Here is a 13,443-nt window from a genome sequence, read left to right on the forward strand (position 1 = left end):
TTCATTCAATGAAACGCAACACCCCTGTTCTCCTCCGTCTGATGCCTTCGGAAACAGGTTTGATTGTATTTAAAAGCTTGACCCGGGAGAGAAACCCAAACAACTGTCTGATCTAATATTAGCAGTGCGGCTGGCTGCAGACTACTATGAGTTCTATTATTGTCCGAGGCTCGGATGTGCTCCTGAAGGCAACGCGCACCAAAAGATTTGCACTTTTGTCCCCACAGCTGATGGAAAGAAATATCAGTTTTCACCAAGTGGTGCATTTAATATTATGATGGTAGAATGACCGGATATATCTGCTGGCTGTCGGCCTGTTTCATTGTGCAGTAATAAAGGCCGTTTATTTATTTATTTATTTATTTATTTATTTATTTATTATTATTATTATTATTATTATTATTATTATTATTATTATTATTATTATTGTTATTATTGTTGTTGTTATTACCTTGATAATAAATACATACATGCAAAATAAAATATTTTTAGTAAAATATTCAATTTACCAAAAAAAATTAAAAAAATTCCTAATAAGTAAAAATGCATAAGTTGACACAAACATTAGTCCATCAAAATTCCGATCCATATCTGCCGCCATATTTTTCAGCTATCTTTAGTCTCCTAGCAAATCTGCCACAATGATCCCAGCCTGTTCCGTTTTCCAACACACATTTCCGTGTTCTTCGGTGATCACAGGAAGAGAAAGTTTACTTGTGTGTCACCTGATTGGGATTGAAAGAACTTTGGTAAGAAGGAAAAAAAAAAAAAAAGAAAAAATCTCCCCACCCCCACAGAAGAGGAGACCGCCCACCAGAGACAGTCAACCCGAGACCCCTTATAGATTTAAAAAGAGAGGCTGCATTCTCAGACTGACACTTATTCAACACTGCCACCTTAAGCAGATTACTTTTGCGCTCGCCTGTGTCAAATACGTGCTTCACTTTGCCTACATCCATCATGTTTGGGATGCTCCAGCACCACCTTCACCCGGGTGTTCTTTTCTTCTTCTTCTTATGGCTATGCCATCTCATGAAAGATCAAAAAGTTCAAGGTAAGCTCTTTTTATTTCCTTTTTCTGTTTCTTTTTATCTCTTTAAACTTTGCTGTCATGCGCAAAAACGCGCGGGTGTCGGGTTATTGAAAACTTTTCATAGAGTTCTCGTTTCCCCCTGTATTATTGAAACTTCTTCTTCTGCAGGCGTTGCGTGCATTCGGCATATATAAAACAGGTGTTATAGTGTGGGACACTTCAAAGTGAGAAATGGCAAGTTTTGCAGCCCATTCCGCGCGCACAGACGCAGGCGTCCGTGCCAAATTTATCCAAAGACATTTTAAAGACGATTTTTAGTGAACAGTTTGAACTTCATTGTGTTTTACTCTATCATACAGCAAACTTCTTTCTAATCGGTCTGAGTTAATGGGTGAGGTATTTATTTATAATTTTTTTTTTTCGCACACACCCTTCCAGCTTTGTGCGCCAAATCGCAAATTTAGATTTTGGATTGTGACAAAAGCAAGAACAGGGCGGACTTTTCTGTCATTTGCGGGGTTTATGTTTCAAATCAGTCGAGTAGAAATCTGTATTTAATATAAGAAACCTCCAGACACACAATGTCATGCGTGTCTGCGTCGCTTTAAACGTTCAACTTGTGCCTGGATAAATTATTTTCCTGTGCCACTAACCAATTTAGGATTTTTAAAAAATCTTTGAATTGCGTTTATCTGTGTTTTGTCAATGAGCGTGTCAATGTCTGGCGGATATGCATGTCTGGGATAAAGTAGAAGGCGGTGTGTTCAGTCTTGTTGCAGCCTATATACCTAAAGACTGTGGTTTTCGCCGTCTAGACGCTCCAGTTTCTGTCCGGTGGTAACAAGGAGACTCCGGGAATAAAAGAACCCCCCCCCTCCCACTCCCTCAAAAGAATATTCTCACTTTTTTGAGGTTCGTGGCTGCATTGTAAGGGCTGTCAGTCACAGTTGGAATAGGCAAGTGTTAACTGTCTTGCAAGAAAGAGGGGAAAAAGAAAAAATCAGACAAAATACCGCCGGGAGGGCGAAAGAGGAGGGAGGGCGCGTCTCGGATAATGCGGTCTGTGTGTGTGTGGGTGAGTGTGTGTGTGTGTGTGTGTGTGTGTGTGGGGGGTGCGTGTGGGTCAGTGGTTAGACGCTCAACGTGCGATATTCCAGTTTATAATGAATTGTCGTTTGCAGCTGGAAACTGCTGGCTGCAGCAGGGGAAGAACGGGAGGTGCCAGGTGCTCTACATGCCTGGGATGACCCGAGAGGAGTGCTGTCGGAGCGGGAGACTGGGGACGTCCTGGACCGAGGAGGACGTTCCCAACAGCACGCTCTTTAGGTGGATGATCTTCAATGGCGGAGCTCCTAATTGCATACCGTGCAAAGGTGGAGGTGCACTCATTTTCCTTTGTTTTCCCTCATAATAAGCACAAAATGCACGCAGGCGATCTGATTGGCGCATGCCAGCGTGCGTAAAGTATAGCAGCCGAAATATTTCAAGTTTACAGCCAAAATCCTGTTCAGAACCTAATAAAAACTTGTTTCTCTTTCTTTTAGAAAGCTGCGAAAATGTGGACTGCGGACCCGGTAAAAGGTGCAAGATGAACAGGAAAGGTAAGCCGCGCTGCGTCTGCGCTCCAGACTGCTCCAACATCACCTGGAAAGGTCCGGTGTGCGGCTCAGACGGCAAGACCTACAAAGACGAATGCGGACTCCTGAAGGCGAAATGCAAAGGCCAGCCCGACCTGGACGTGCAGTACCAAGGAAAATGCAAGAGTAAGTCAAACATATGTGCATATTCTAAGTCACGTTTAAAAATGACTTAACTCAGCTGCGCCACTAAGGGGAAGCCTGCCGGGGCTAAATTTGCTAGCTTCCCGCCAAGCCAGATAGTCTACAATGTAAATTATTAATAGAATTTCGATCAGAGAGGACGCAGTTTAATCATTGGCAACATTTATTTACTAAAAAAAAAAAAAATCTATATTTATTTGAGCATAGTAGCGTGCCAATTTGAAATATTAAAATAAATAAGTAATTGCTTTTTTGCTTATATGTGAAGACAACTTAACAAAACTTATGCTGTTCTGTAAGGTTTTGGTCTGACTTTCCAAAATGATCAGGGCTCCCATATGTTCACCCCCTTTGAAAAGTCTTTGGAGGTGCTGGCATGACCAAGGCATAACCAAACTAAGCCACCCGCTACAGGACGTGACAGGCCAGCAGGGGGCAGGCATCCAAAAGAGCAGTTGAATTTTACTCTTCTGCTGACCATGGCTCTCATGAGTAAATGTTTTTTTCTCAGTTTTATATAGAACCAGCCTAAATATTCTGAGGTTGAAGTTAAGGACAGACTGTCTTAATACTTAAGTTTTCAAACCAATTAATTTAAATTACATTTGAACATAATGAAAACATGACTTTATTATTTCAAATAAGAATTTATTTGTAATTTATTCTAACAATTTGATCATTTGTGGTGCCTGCGTCTGAGACGGGGTCGTACCCATGCACGCTGTCAGTAGCTGACAGTTTGGTGCTTATCTTTTCTTCTGGACTGGGGATGGGAATCTCTGCTTTGCAAGCTAAGTGTTTACATATTGTGTCAACAATCTGACACATAAAGATAGACAAGCAGCAAACACAGATTCAGTATGACAACCCTCTCTGATTGATTGACCAAACACTTCAAAAGTTAAGTTAGTAGGATGTGGTCAATTTGGATTAAATACATAAATGATTTTAAATAGAAATATTGACCAATTGAATTATTTTTAAAAAACCTTTTTTCATTGAAAAGTCTTGTAGTAGCACAATGAAACTCACTGCCAATCAACCACTTGGGAAATGGACAGTAAGCAGAAATATGTAGTTGCAATATCATAAACATTAATAAATATGTAATCCATATATGGAGAAGCTTTCATAATCACTCATAAATAGGAACATGTGACCTTTGTGACCCTCATATTATAATTAATTCAGTCATTTTCCATATTATTATCTGAAAACCTGATATACTCTATTCCCACTGACTGTGGTTCTGATCTCTCTGAGAACTAGAAGCAACCTCCTCATGGTAGATATTACTTAGTAAAATCATATGCCATATTTTCTTATGGACTAAATGCAGTTTATGTAAGCAAACAATTAAAACTAAGTGAAGGATTGTAAATTAAAGACCTATCGTTTCATATCAGGACATTTATTGTTTTGCTAAAACAGCTTAAACGTTGCTAAATCATTACTTTAACATTGTTGCTAAAACATGTCAATGTTATTTGCTTGGTGCAGCAGCGGTTGCTGTTGGGTTCCTAAATCAGACTTTGCTTCAGACGCTGTGCAACGCTTTGTTCAGTCCTGTCTGAAAGACATGACCGCCGTCTCTCCTCTTCATCTCCTGTAACATCTTTCTCCTCTCTTTGTGACGGCAGAAACCTGCCTCGGTGTCCTGTGCCCGGGAACCACCACCTGCGTCGTGGACCAGACGAACAACGCATACTGCGTGACGTGTAATCGGATTTGCCCCGACGTGGCGTCATCTCAGCACTACCTGTGTGGGAACGACGGGATCACCTACGCCAGCGCCTGTCACTTGAGAAAGGCCACCTGTCTCTTGGGCAGGTCGATCGGTGTGGCATATGACGGAAAATGCATCAGTAAGTGTGCAACCGGAGACGTGAGAGCGTGAGATTTAACACCCTCACTGCGCCTCCACAGTCTCTGACTTTGAACATGCTTTCAGTGCATTATTCTCTTCCAACTGTGTATTTTCACTGCCAACATTCCAGTTGGGAGGGGCTTAGACAGAGGGGGTGTTTGGTAGTTGCTTGTGTTTGCTCAACAAATGATAGACATCTTATTATTTCCTGATGTTGGCAACACTATCTCATAAGGGAGAGAGAGGAGGAGAGGGGAGGAAGGAAGAGTGCTGGGGGCCATGAAGACATACTTCAAGATTTTAACCAAATAATTTCCTATCCAGATAGCAGTCAGTCTAAGTCTTGCACTCTGAAAATGCTCATTTGAAGCAATTTTCTGTTCCCTTCATAACTATTTACCCTGTAAGGTTGGATTGTATTTCTGTTCCATTCATAGTAAACCAAGAAAATCTACTGATTTTTCTACTCCTGCTTGAAAACTATTCAGAGTAAATTGTCTATTTAAAGACTGCCACTTTGTCAGTAATCCATCCCACTACACTCTATAAATGTTATTTTAGCAACATTTATTTTAATAAGCCGAGGACAATCAATTGGCCAGTTATTTGGATGTCTTGACTGGCTGTGATTGCTGATTGGTCAAATATCACAGAATTCTGAAATGTTAATTTCCTGTTTGATTGAAAACTGCAACTTCCGCTTGGGAACATTTCATTCGGTTCTTTGTGTTAAACGAAAATAAAATCTTCACAATTGAATTGGTCAAATTAGATTTGTTTGAGATCAGCAGGTCAGACATTGCTGATCTTAAGCAAGGTGTGACCCAGGACTGATCTTCCTATATCTTTTTCTTTTCCTTTATCAATCAGTTTTTCTTGACAGTTTGTGTCCAAAACACTCTCCCGGTGTGTCATGTATTTTATATTCATTTTTTTTGTCTGTCTCTGTTTCTTTTGTTTCTTATTTATTCTTTCCCTTTCCATCTTTCTTGTTTTTTTCTTTCTCTCTTTTGTCAGTCACTACTGGCTCCATCTACCCTCACTACCTACACGTAACAATAGTATTGTGAAACTCCTGAAACTGTGCTATGCCGCTTGTGTTTGTGTTTTCCTCAGGGTTATTGGTGACCCTCATTTGACCTCCCCTATGATAATTTTCTGACAGTGCCCTTGGGCCACTCATTTCTAGCAACCCAGAAATTCATGACGAAGGCATAATAAAACCTCCAAAATTCTGCTGTGGCTTTTGATTTCATTTTGAACTCACCCACCCTTCAATATTTTCAATAGTCCCCTTCTGACCATGCATTACAAAATTTTCTGGAGGTCGCCCCAATTGCTGATTCCCTCTTCTCTCTGTCCAGAGGCCAAGTCATGTGAGGACATCCAGTGCAGTGCAGGGAAGAAGTGTCTGTGGGACGCTCGGATGAGCCGGGGCCGCTGCTCGCTCTGCAACGAGTCCTGTCCGGAGAGCAGAACGGACGAGTCGGTGTGCGCCAGCGACAACACCACATATCCCAGCGAATGTGCCATGAAGCAGGCTGCTTGTTCTATGGGGGTGTTGCTGGAAGTCAAGCACACAGGATCTTGCAACTGTAAGTAAGAAAACAAAAAAGTGAAATATGAAACAAGAGAAATAAAACTCCTCCTCCCCCATCCCCATCCAAGCAAGAGACAATGTTTCCTGTGTTTTTCCAAAACAAATACCCTCTCCTGAAAGTGTCCCTTCATCCCAACTCTTCCCATGTTTCCCTCACCAGCTACATCACTCCAGCTATAGGAAGCGGAAAGGACTTGGAAATGGAAGGAACTTGCATGACTTTTGTCTTTGTCGCCGATTTTTTTGTTCTTGTGTTCTTGATTTTTTTTTTCTCTCACGTTTTTTAAGTATTTTTTTTGGAAGGCAAGTTAAGAGAAAAGTGACTGAACGATTTAATCCTATGTAAGTTGTCGGTAAAAGCCTGGGAGGAAAGATAATCTTATTGAATAAGCTCAAACACTAGAAGAGACCTAGTTTGCTTGCTGTGGCGCAACCCTAGAGCTGGCCCAAGGCGTAAGGGAACTGAGTTGCTGCTGAGGACATCCAGGCCAGCAGGAGGCCCTCAAGAGAGTCTCAGTTTGCTTCGATGTTTGAACTTTGGATCTGGGACTGAAATAACGCCCACTTTAACTATGTTCCAGCTGCAAGTTTGAAAACCAGTTAAAGTTTCTAGCTGTTGTATTAAGAGGGTAACAAAGAGAAACAGAAGGAAGAGCAAAACGCCGCCCAGTTTAATGTTGTAAAATGCTGTAACTTCATTCACTTTTAACCTTAATGATGATGTCATTTGAAAAACCATTACATGCGCTTTCAAATGCATTTGTTTTGACATATAATATATTGCATAAATATACCTCATATCTGAGGTGACATGTCGGTCAGTGGGTAATGGTCTTAGCTGTAGGTGGGCTCCCAAATCACATTCTGCTTTGGGCTCCTAAAACCTTTGGCCAGCTCTGGAATATCCTGAAACTTAAACCTAGTTAGAGTCGTAGTCATGCTAGTCGCCTGCAGAAGCAGGAAGCCTTAAATTTCATGCAGTATCTCATCTTAGAGATCACATTACTACAGCTTGTAAATTCCACGCTCGCACTGCTTGATTCTTAGAAACCTTCTTTCTTTATGATGTTTTTCTTTGTATTGCTTTTGGCTGTAATTGATCAAACACCCTAGAAATATTAGCTCACAACAAGCGAAAGGTGATTGTAACGTTGGTGTCGCATAAAAAAGAATCTTAAAAGAAGACCATTTGGACTCTCAGAAACCCGAAATATCTAACGTACATTCCAGTTTCCGAATATCTGGGAATGTCTTTTTTTTCTTCTTAGTTTCTTTCACCTGAAAAAAATCTCTTAAGTCGTATTTAAAGTATGTATTGGACTGGTGACCAACTTTATGATCACCTTGTGAGCTAATTACAAATGTAATTTGTTACTGTAAGCAGGAGAAGCTGTTTGTTTTTAGCTGGCTTTTACTGTCTGCACTGTTGTGAAAAATGTATCAGATATTTTACATCCACTTTAAGATAATGAGGGACCCTTCTTTTATTTTGTATTGTCGTTCTTGCGCTTGCTTGCGTGCTTTTCTTCTTTCTTTTTTTTTTTTTTTCAAAAATGTAAATCTATGTATAAAAGCAGAAGAAAATACCTCAGAACTGTGTTGATTACATTTAATGCATTGGCCACGGCCCTGGACGTTTGCACCCTGACCTTCCATCTTAATCAGAAAAAAAGCAAAGCGAATTGGAGAGCAGAAGAACACTTTTTTTTTTTTTTTTTTTTTTTTTGGTGTTATATGTGTTTTTGCTTTTCAGGATTCTGCCAAAAACAGAACAGAGCTACTGGAACATCAGCCCCAGTGTCCTTATATCTGTATATCCCTCCTTGTGATTCCCCTTTCAACCTTTTTTACCCCGTTCTGTGGCACTGACGTGCTTGATTATATAAATGGACATTGTATAATTGGTGATTCTTGCAGCCAAGTAACACAGACTCTTTTTCATAAAAGTGACCATTTAAGCAACAACTAACAAACATAAAAAGAAAGTGTAAGATGTTTTGTTGTGAACTTTTTTGACATTCACTGATATATTCTGCGCTGTTGTGGTCCGTATTCATACAACAGCTACCATGTATTCTCCCATTTAGCCATTACAGAAGACCAGGAGGAGGATGAGGAAGATGGGGACTCAGACTACAAGGCCTATGTCCATTTATCTTCTCTACTGGATGGATGAGCTCCCATCAGTATAGAGGGGGGAACTTTTCTTAGGACAAGGAATCATGTCCATACTGTACATTATGTGTATGCTTATTTATTTTTTAATGAAAAAAGGAAGTATACATATAGTTCAGTCTGCTAGATGTTTATTTATACTGTTTTTGTGTTTTATAATTTATACATTTACATTGTCCGGCTTTCATTTATCACCATATATTCTTACCCGTTTTTGTTGTTGTTATTTTACTTCCTTTTTTACCATGAAGAATTATATCTGTCCAAAGAAAAACAGTGTTATTTATTTGTCATTTTACCATGTAAGTATAAGTCATCTTCAAGCTGTAAATTGCATTCCCTGAGCTGTAAAAAACCTGCTTGTTTCTGTCAAATCTCTATCACAGATGTTTATGTCACACATACGTAAATGCATGTTTAGGCTGTGTGTTTATTTATTGGGTATATATATCAATAATTTTATGTACATACATTTTTTTTGTTTGTTTACAGCTATCATAACTGACCAAAGGGGTTCTCTCACTGGTTTGAGCATTGCAAATGGTGCAGGAATGAAATGGAAAAGAAAAAAAGAGAGCCAATTGTGTTTCTTTTCTCATATTTAGAATATTTTCATTGTGGTTGCAGTCCTTTAGATTTCTTTTTTGACCTGAAAATGATTCCACAGCATTTATGTAATCTCACAACATTGAAGCATAGTCAAATTTTGGACAATACTTGATCGTTTTGGAAACAATGTGCCATTAACATTTGTGAACTGTCTTCTTGCCAACGTGCTCCGTATTGCTCTCACAGAGTGACAGTAGGATTACTTCTCTGCAGTATTCTACTCTGTACCAGACTCCTTTACCTTGTTTTTTTTTTTTTCCGTTTTTCCCCTCTGACTGCATTTTTTTTATTTTCAAACATCACTAGAGAAATACAAAATTCTGTTATGAATATATAGTTTTGTATTTTTATGTAAATGTCATATGTACATACAAAGTTTGATGGTATTTGTACAGATATGAGGAGTGAAACAATAAAATCTTTTCCTTATAACTTTTTCTGAGTTTGTTTCATTTTTCTATATAACCAACAAGTAAAAGTTTAACTTCTAGAAGGTTAACTTAAATATTTTTGTTAGAATTTGGATAATGATATGAAAGGAATACTTCTTGCGCCGTTTTTTATTTGACAAATTTTAAATTTCCAAATTGATTAAAAAAAAAAAAAAAAAAACCTTTCATTGTTTTTCATAATAAAACACAATTACAAAACAATATGAATCTTTTTTACAGGCCATTATTAAACTATAATTATAGACATAAGTATTTCTTATCAAAGATATTGTTTTTCATGTTTTAACAGTCATATCTGCAGTGTTAACAAATTAATTAAAAAATAGCTTTGTGTGTTGGTAAGAAATATATTTAGTAATGTCACCTTGTTTTTACAGTAGAATCACTTCCTATTTTTCTAAATGTGTCATTCATATAAAGGTAATCTGGAATGACACAGGTATTGAAATTATTGAAATTAAATGATAACATTATTATTATTATTATTATTATTATTATTATTATTATTATTATTATTATTATTAACCGATATTCAATCAACTATCTTCAAAGAACTATCTTTACTATCTTTCAAAAAGGTTACATTTATGTAAATTTACCCATACGTATTATTTTTCTGTAATTTTTTAATATTGTTCTTTCGTTCTACTTGTTCCATCGCGGCTACCGTACCTAATGGTTAACAACAAACATGGCGTCCTCAATGTCACTTCTCGGTTTAGGTCGTTTGTCTCTCAGCAATGTAGCTTCCAGGATCCTACTGAATCCAGCCAGGTAATTTAATATTGATTATCATATGATTTTATATCCGTGTGTCTTACTATTTTTGGGATTATTCGTGGAATTTTCAGCTCAGATGTGGAGAAACCTCCCAGGCCGATCAATCTAGTCTGCCCCAAGCTAAAATAAAACCCTGGAAACTAATCATTTATAAAAAACAGAAATGAAAAAAAATTATATCTTTTGGGGGCTAGTTATATGTCAGAATATTTTATCGACTTCTTTTCGTCTTTCCTAGTGTATCAGATAAATGTCAATGTCCTTTCGCAAACGCTGCGAGGTAGCTAATTAGCTGAAGCTAAGCTACAAATCAGTTTAGGAGCAAACGCAATTAAACACTCTTTGCTGCTGCGTACATCAAAATACCATCCGTAATGATCGGCGCGACATTGTGAACTTTTCTTTAATGAGGCGCGTTATGGGACAGAGTGAAGTTTTATAGCAAAGTTCAGCATAACATTCAACCTTACAGTCAAGTAAGGTAGTAAGTTGAAGCGGCACTGAACGTGTCATCGGACATAATCTTCAATATTTATCTGCCTCATCACATTAGATCCTGTTGTAACAAGCTGTATATATGCTATGGTCATTTGTTTTGCTAAAAATGGCCTTCACCAGTATTCATACTATTGTATATCAATTTTAGGAACCCAAGTACTTGACAAGTACTTAACCACTGAAAAATTTGCTTTAACTCCTTTAGTGTAAAGCATGTCGGTCTAGTCTGAGTTTGCGCAGTTTGGCACAATGTTCTTTCACTGTAATATTATGAATGTTTCTTAAATAATCAAACATGATTTTGTCTCAAGAAAAATAATTATCTCATGAGCAGTAACATTTATGTTGTTTGTCAGAGGCGTTAAGGTGAACAGGCTGTGAGCTGGTTTGATTTTTGACTAATGCTGAGAGACATACTATGATCTCTCTAAAAAGAAATGTGTTAGCTTGCTTGGCTTAAGTTATCTTTTACAAAGTAGATGTAAATAGTCTACTACCCCTATTTTTTAACACTTTGTGATGGAAAAATAATTAAATAATGTCACATTTTACCATGAATATGACATATAACTTATAAAACTGATGTGGTTGCGTAGATTTTTATGCAACCACATAAAACTGAGAATAAAACATAGAACTATGTTTTGTTGAAACAGTTTTTGATTTTATTTTACAGCACTTTACAGTCTTTTTGGTAGAAGTATACCTTCATGACACATTTTCACTAGGCTGCGATTTTTTATTTTCATTTTTTATTTTTTTTGCAAAAATCCTCCTAATCTGTCAGATTGTGAGGGCATATCTGTTGCACAGCTATCTTCAAATTACTCTGGTCAGACTTTGGCTGGACCATTCCAAAACTTTAATTTTCTTCTGTTGAAGACAGCTTGTTGTTGATATTTATTTATTTTTGGTTATTGTGCTTTTTCTGTCAACATTAACTAGTATTTGGAATTGTTTTTAATCCCACCACATGAGTTATGTAATGATGTATAAGCTATCATGGCCAGGCTGCAGTCGGCTGCTAACAGACATGCAGTTCACAGCGATTTTAATTTCAAAATAGTGCTTCCTTAAGTAGATGGAAGGTGGTGCTTCTTTAGCTCCTTTAATATCTGTGTTGTTTGTGACCGAAATCTTTCAAACATACAAGTGTGCCGGTCTTGCAAGTGAAGGAAAAGTGTAAATAAGCTTCCTTCAGACAGCTGATTGGCAGTGTGCAGCAACTAGTGGAGGGAAGAGAGGTTCTCACAGGACCTTGTGCTCATTGCTGTTTACAGCTGGAAAACAAAAACAAAAAAAAACAACTGATCTCCAAACTTCTTTTTTGTTTCCTCATAAGAGATGTTAAACTTTAGGACAATTTTGTTCATAATTAATTTTTTTTGTTGTTGTTTCTATTGTTTTGTTAATTTTGGATATTTAAAATCTCTTCCAGTTCCAGTGTTAAATTTCTATAAGAATTAAAATTGCATTGATCTTTGACAACGCTTTTTTGCAATATTACCTTATCATTACCACTGTATTACTTGAAAATGGTCTCAGAACAACAACATTGCAATATATCACAATAACGTCTGGGATAATTTATCATCCAGCAAAATTAGTTACCATGAAAGGCCAAACAGAAAAAAAAGAGAAAATCCAAGACGTGCCCCCTCTAAGCTTTCTGATTAATTAATGTGACAATGTGCAGCGGCTTTGCTGTGGTACAGATTGGTTTATTGGTTTAGTTTGATGCAGTTCAGGTAAAAATCTGCAGTTACCGGCCAAACAATCAACGCATTTCATCAAGCACAGCACAGCTTTTCCGTTCTCTTTTGTGAAAACTAAAGTTACGCTTTTGTAGCCAATATTCCGACAAATTGTCTCGGTCATATTTTGATAATTAGGACATTATGCTGAGTGAGCCCTTCCTTGGCTGAGTGGCGATGGATCTGCGCCGCTCAGTGTCAGGATACGGCTGCACTTTCACAAAGAGCTCCACAGTCCCCGCCTGCCAGTCACCCAGCAGCCAACAGTAAGCACGTCCCGTCATTAGGATGAGAGCGAGGCTCTGCCAGAGATTCACCAGACAGAACTAATAGGTGGCGGGGGGGATTCCTTCCTAGCCGCTTCCTTTTCACTGTACCCTCACCCCACCGCGTCCTCCAAGACTGTCGGTGGCTGCAGAATGCCACTGGTTTGTGTAATTTCCTGCTTTGTAGTGGGCCGTTGAGTGTAATGTCCATTCATTGATTTTTCAGGTCTGCAAGCACATCAGCATCAAGGCTGGCAGAGAAAGCAGAACAAGACACGCAACTTATTACCGTTGATGAGAAATTGGTAAGAATCCCTGCTTTTCAACGTGACACATAGCTGCTTTTTTTTCTTTTTCTTTTTTTTTTTGTCTGATCTGCCGTCTACCAATTATTTTCTTGGTAAACAGTTGGAAACTCTTAATCAGCTTCAACAGGACAGTAGGCTTTTGCAACAATTTAATGGCAGGTTTCGTCATTAGTGTGCATGCTCAACGCTCACATTAATCCTTTTGGCACAGCCGTCCTTGTTATTACAACTACTGAATAGCTTACTGAGTGGAATTTGGGCAGCAATTTGGCAGAATTGCTGCGAGTAATGCTCAAATCTAGTGTCGCGTATAACGGAAA

General features: G+C 38.2%; 1 protein-coding gene and 1 long non-coding RNA gene across 4 annotated transcripts; both read left to right on the forward strand.

The window, feature by feature from the left end:
* Window positions 1-765: 765 nt before the first annotated feature.
* Window positions 766-9,501, forward strand: fsta (follistatin a). 3 transcript variants are annotated; one of them, XM_015057475.1, is made up of 6 exons: window positions 766-1,054; window positions 2,215-2,412; window positions 2,578-2,796; window positions 4,455-4,679; window positions 6,046-6,276; window positions 8,369-9,501. In XM_015057475.1, exons 1-6 carry the CDS (start codon window positions 961-963, stop codon window positions 8,455-8,457), a joined length of 1,056 nt encoding a protein of 351 aa, XP_014912961.1. In that variant the 5' UTR covers window positions 766-960; the 3' UTR covers window positions 8,458-9,501. The 3 variants fall into 3 exon arrangements, with proteins under 3 accessions (XP_014912961.1, XP_014912962.1, XP_014912963.1); XM_015057476.1 differs by having other exon boundaries at window positions 2,215-2,406; XM_015057477.1 differs by lacking the exon at window positions 8,369-9,501 and adding an exon at window positions 6,442-6,622.
* A 676-nt stretch (window positions 9,502-10,177) lies between these two features.
* Window positions 10,178-13,084, forward strand: LOC106962833 (uncharacterized). Its single transcript, XR_001428066.1, has 2 exons — window positions 10,178-10,291; window positions 13,042-13,084. It is a non-coding gene; the product is annotated as an uncharacterized LOC106962833 (long non-coding RNA).
* The last annotated feature ends 359 nt before the right edge of the window (window positions 13,085-13,443 follow it).

The sequence above is a fragment of the Poecilia latipinna genome, unplaced genomic scaffold (assembly GCF_001443285.1).
Source record: "Poecilia latipinna isolate Pla-1442-1.1 unplaced genomic scaffold, P_latipinna-1.0 Scaffold1466, whole genome shotgun sequence".
Taxonomy (NCBI): domain Eukaryota; kingdom Metazoa; phylum Chordata; class Actinopteri; order Cyprinodontiformes; family Poeciliidae; genus Poecilia; species Poecilia latipinna.

What these genes read in the sequence shown, in the direction of transcription:
- fsta (XM_015057475.1), top strand. Translation starts at nt 961, where the DNA reads ATGTTTGGGATGCTCCAGCACCACCTTCACCCGGGTGTTCTTTTCTTC. An exon ending in GTACCAAGGAAAATGCAAGA is followed by an intron (nt 2,797 to 4,454) that starts GTAAGTCAAACA and finishes TTGTGACGGCAG; the next exon opens with AAACCTGCCTCGGTGTCCTG. An exon ending in GCACACAGGATCTTGCAACT is followed by an intron (nt 6,277 to 8,368) that starts GTAAGTAAGAAA and finishes TCTCCCATTTAG; the next exon opens with CCATTACAGAAGACCAGGAG.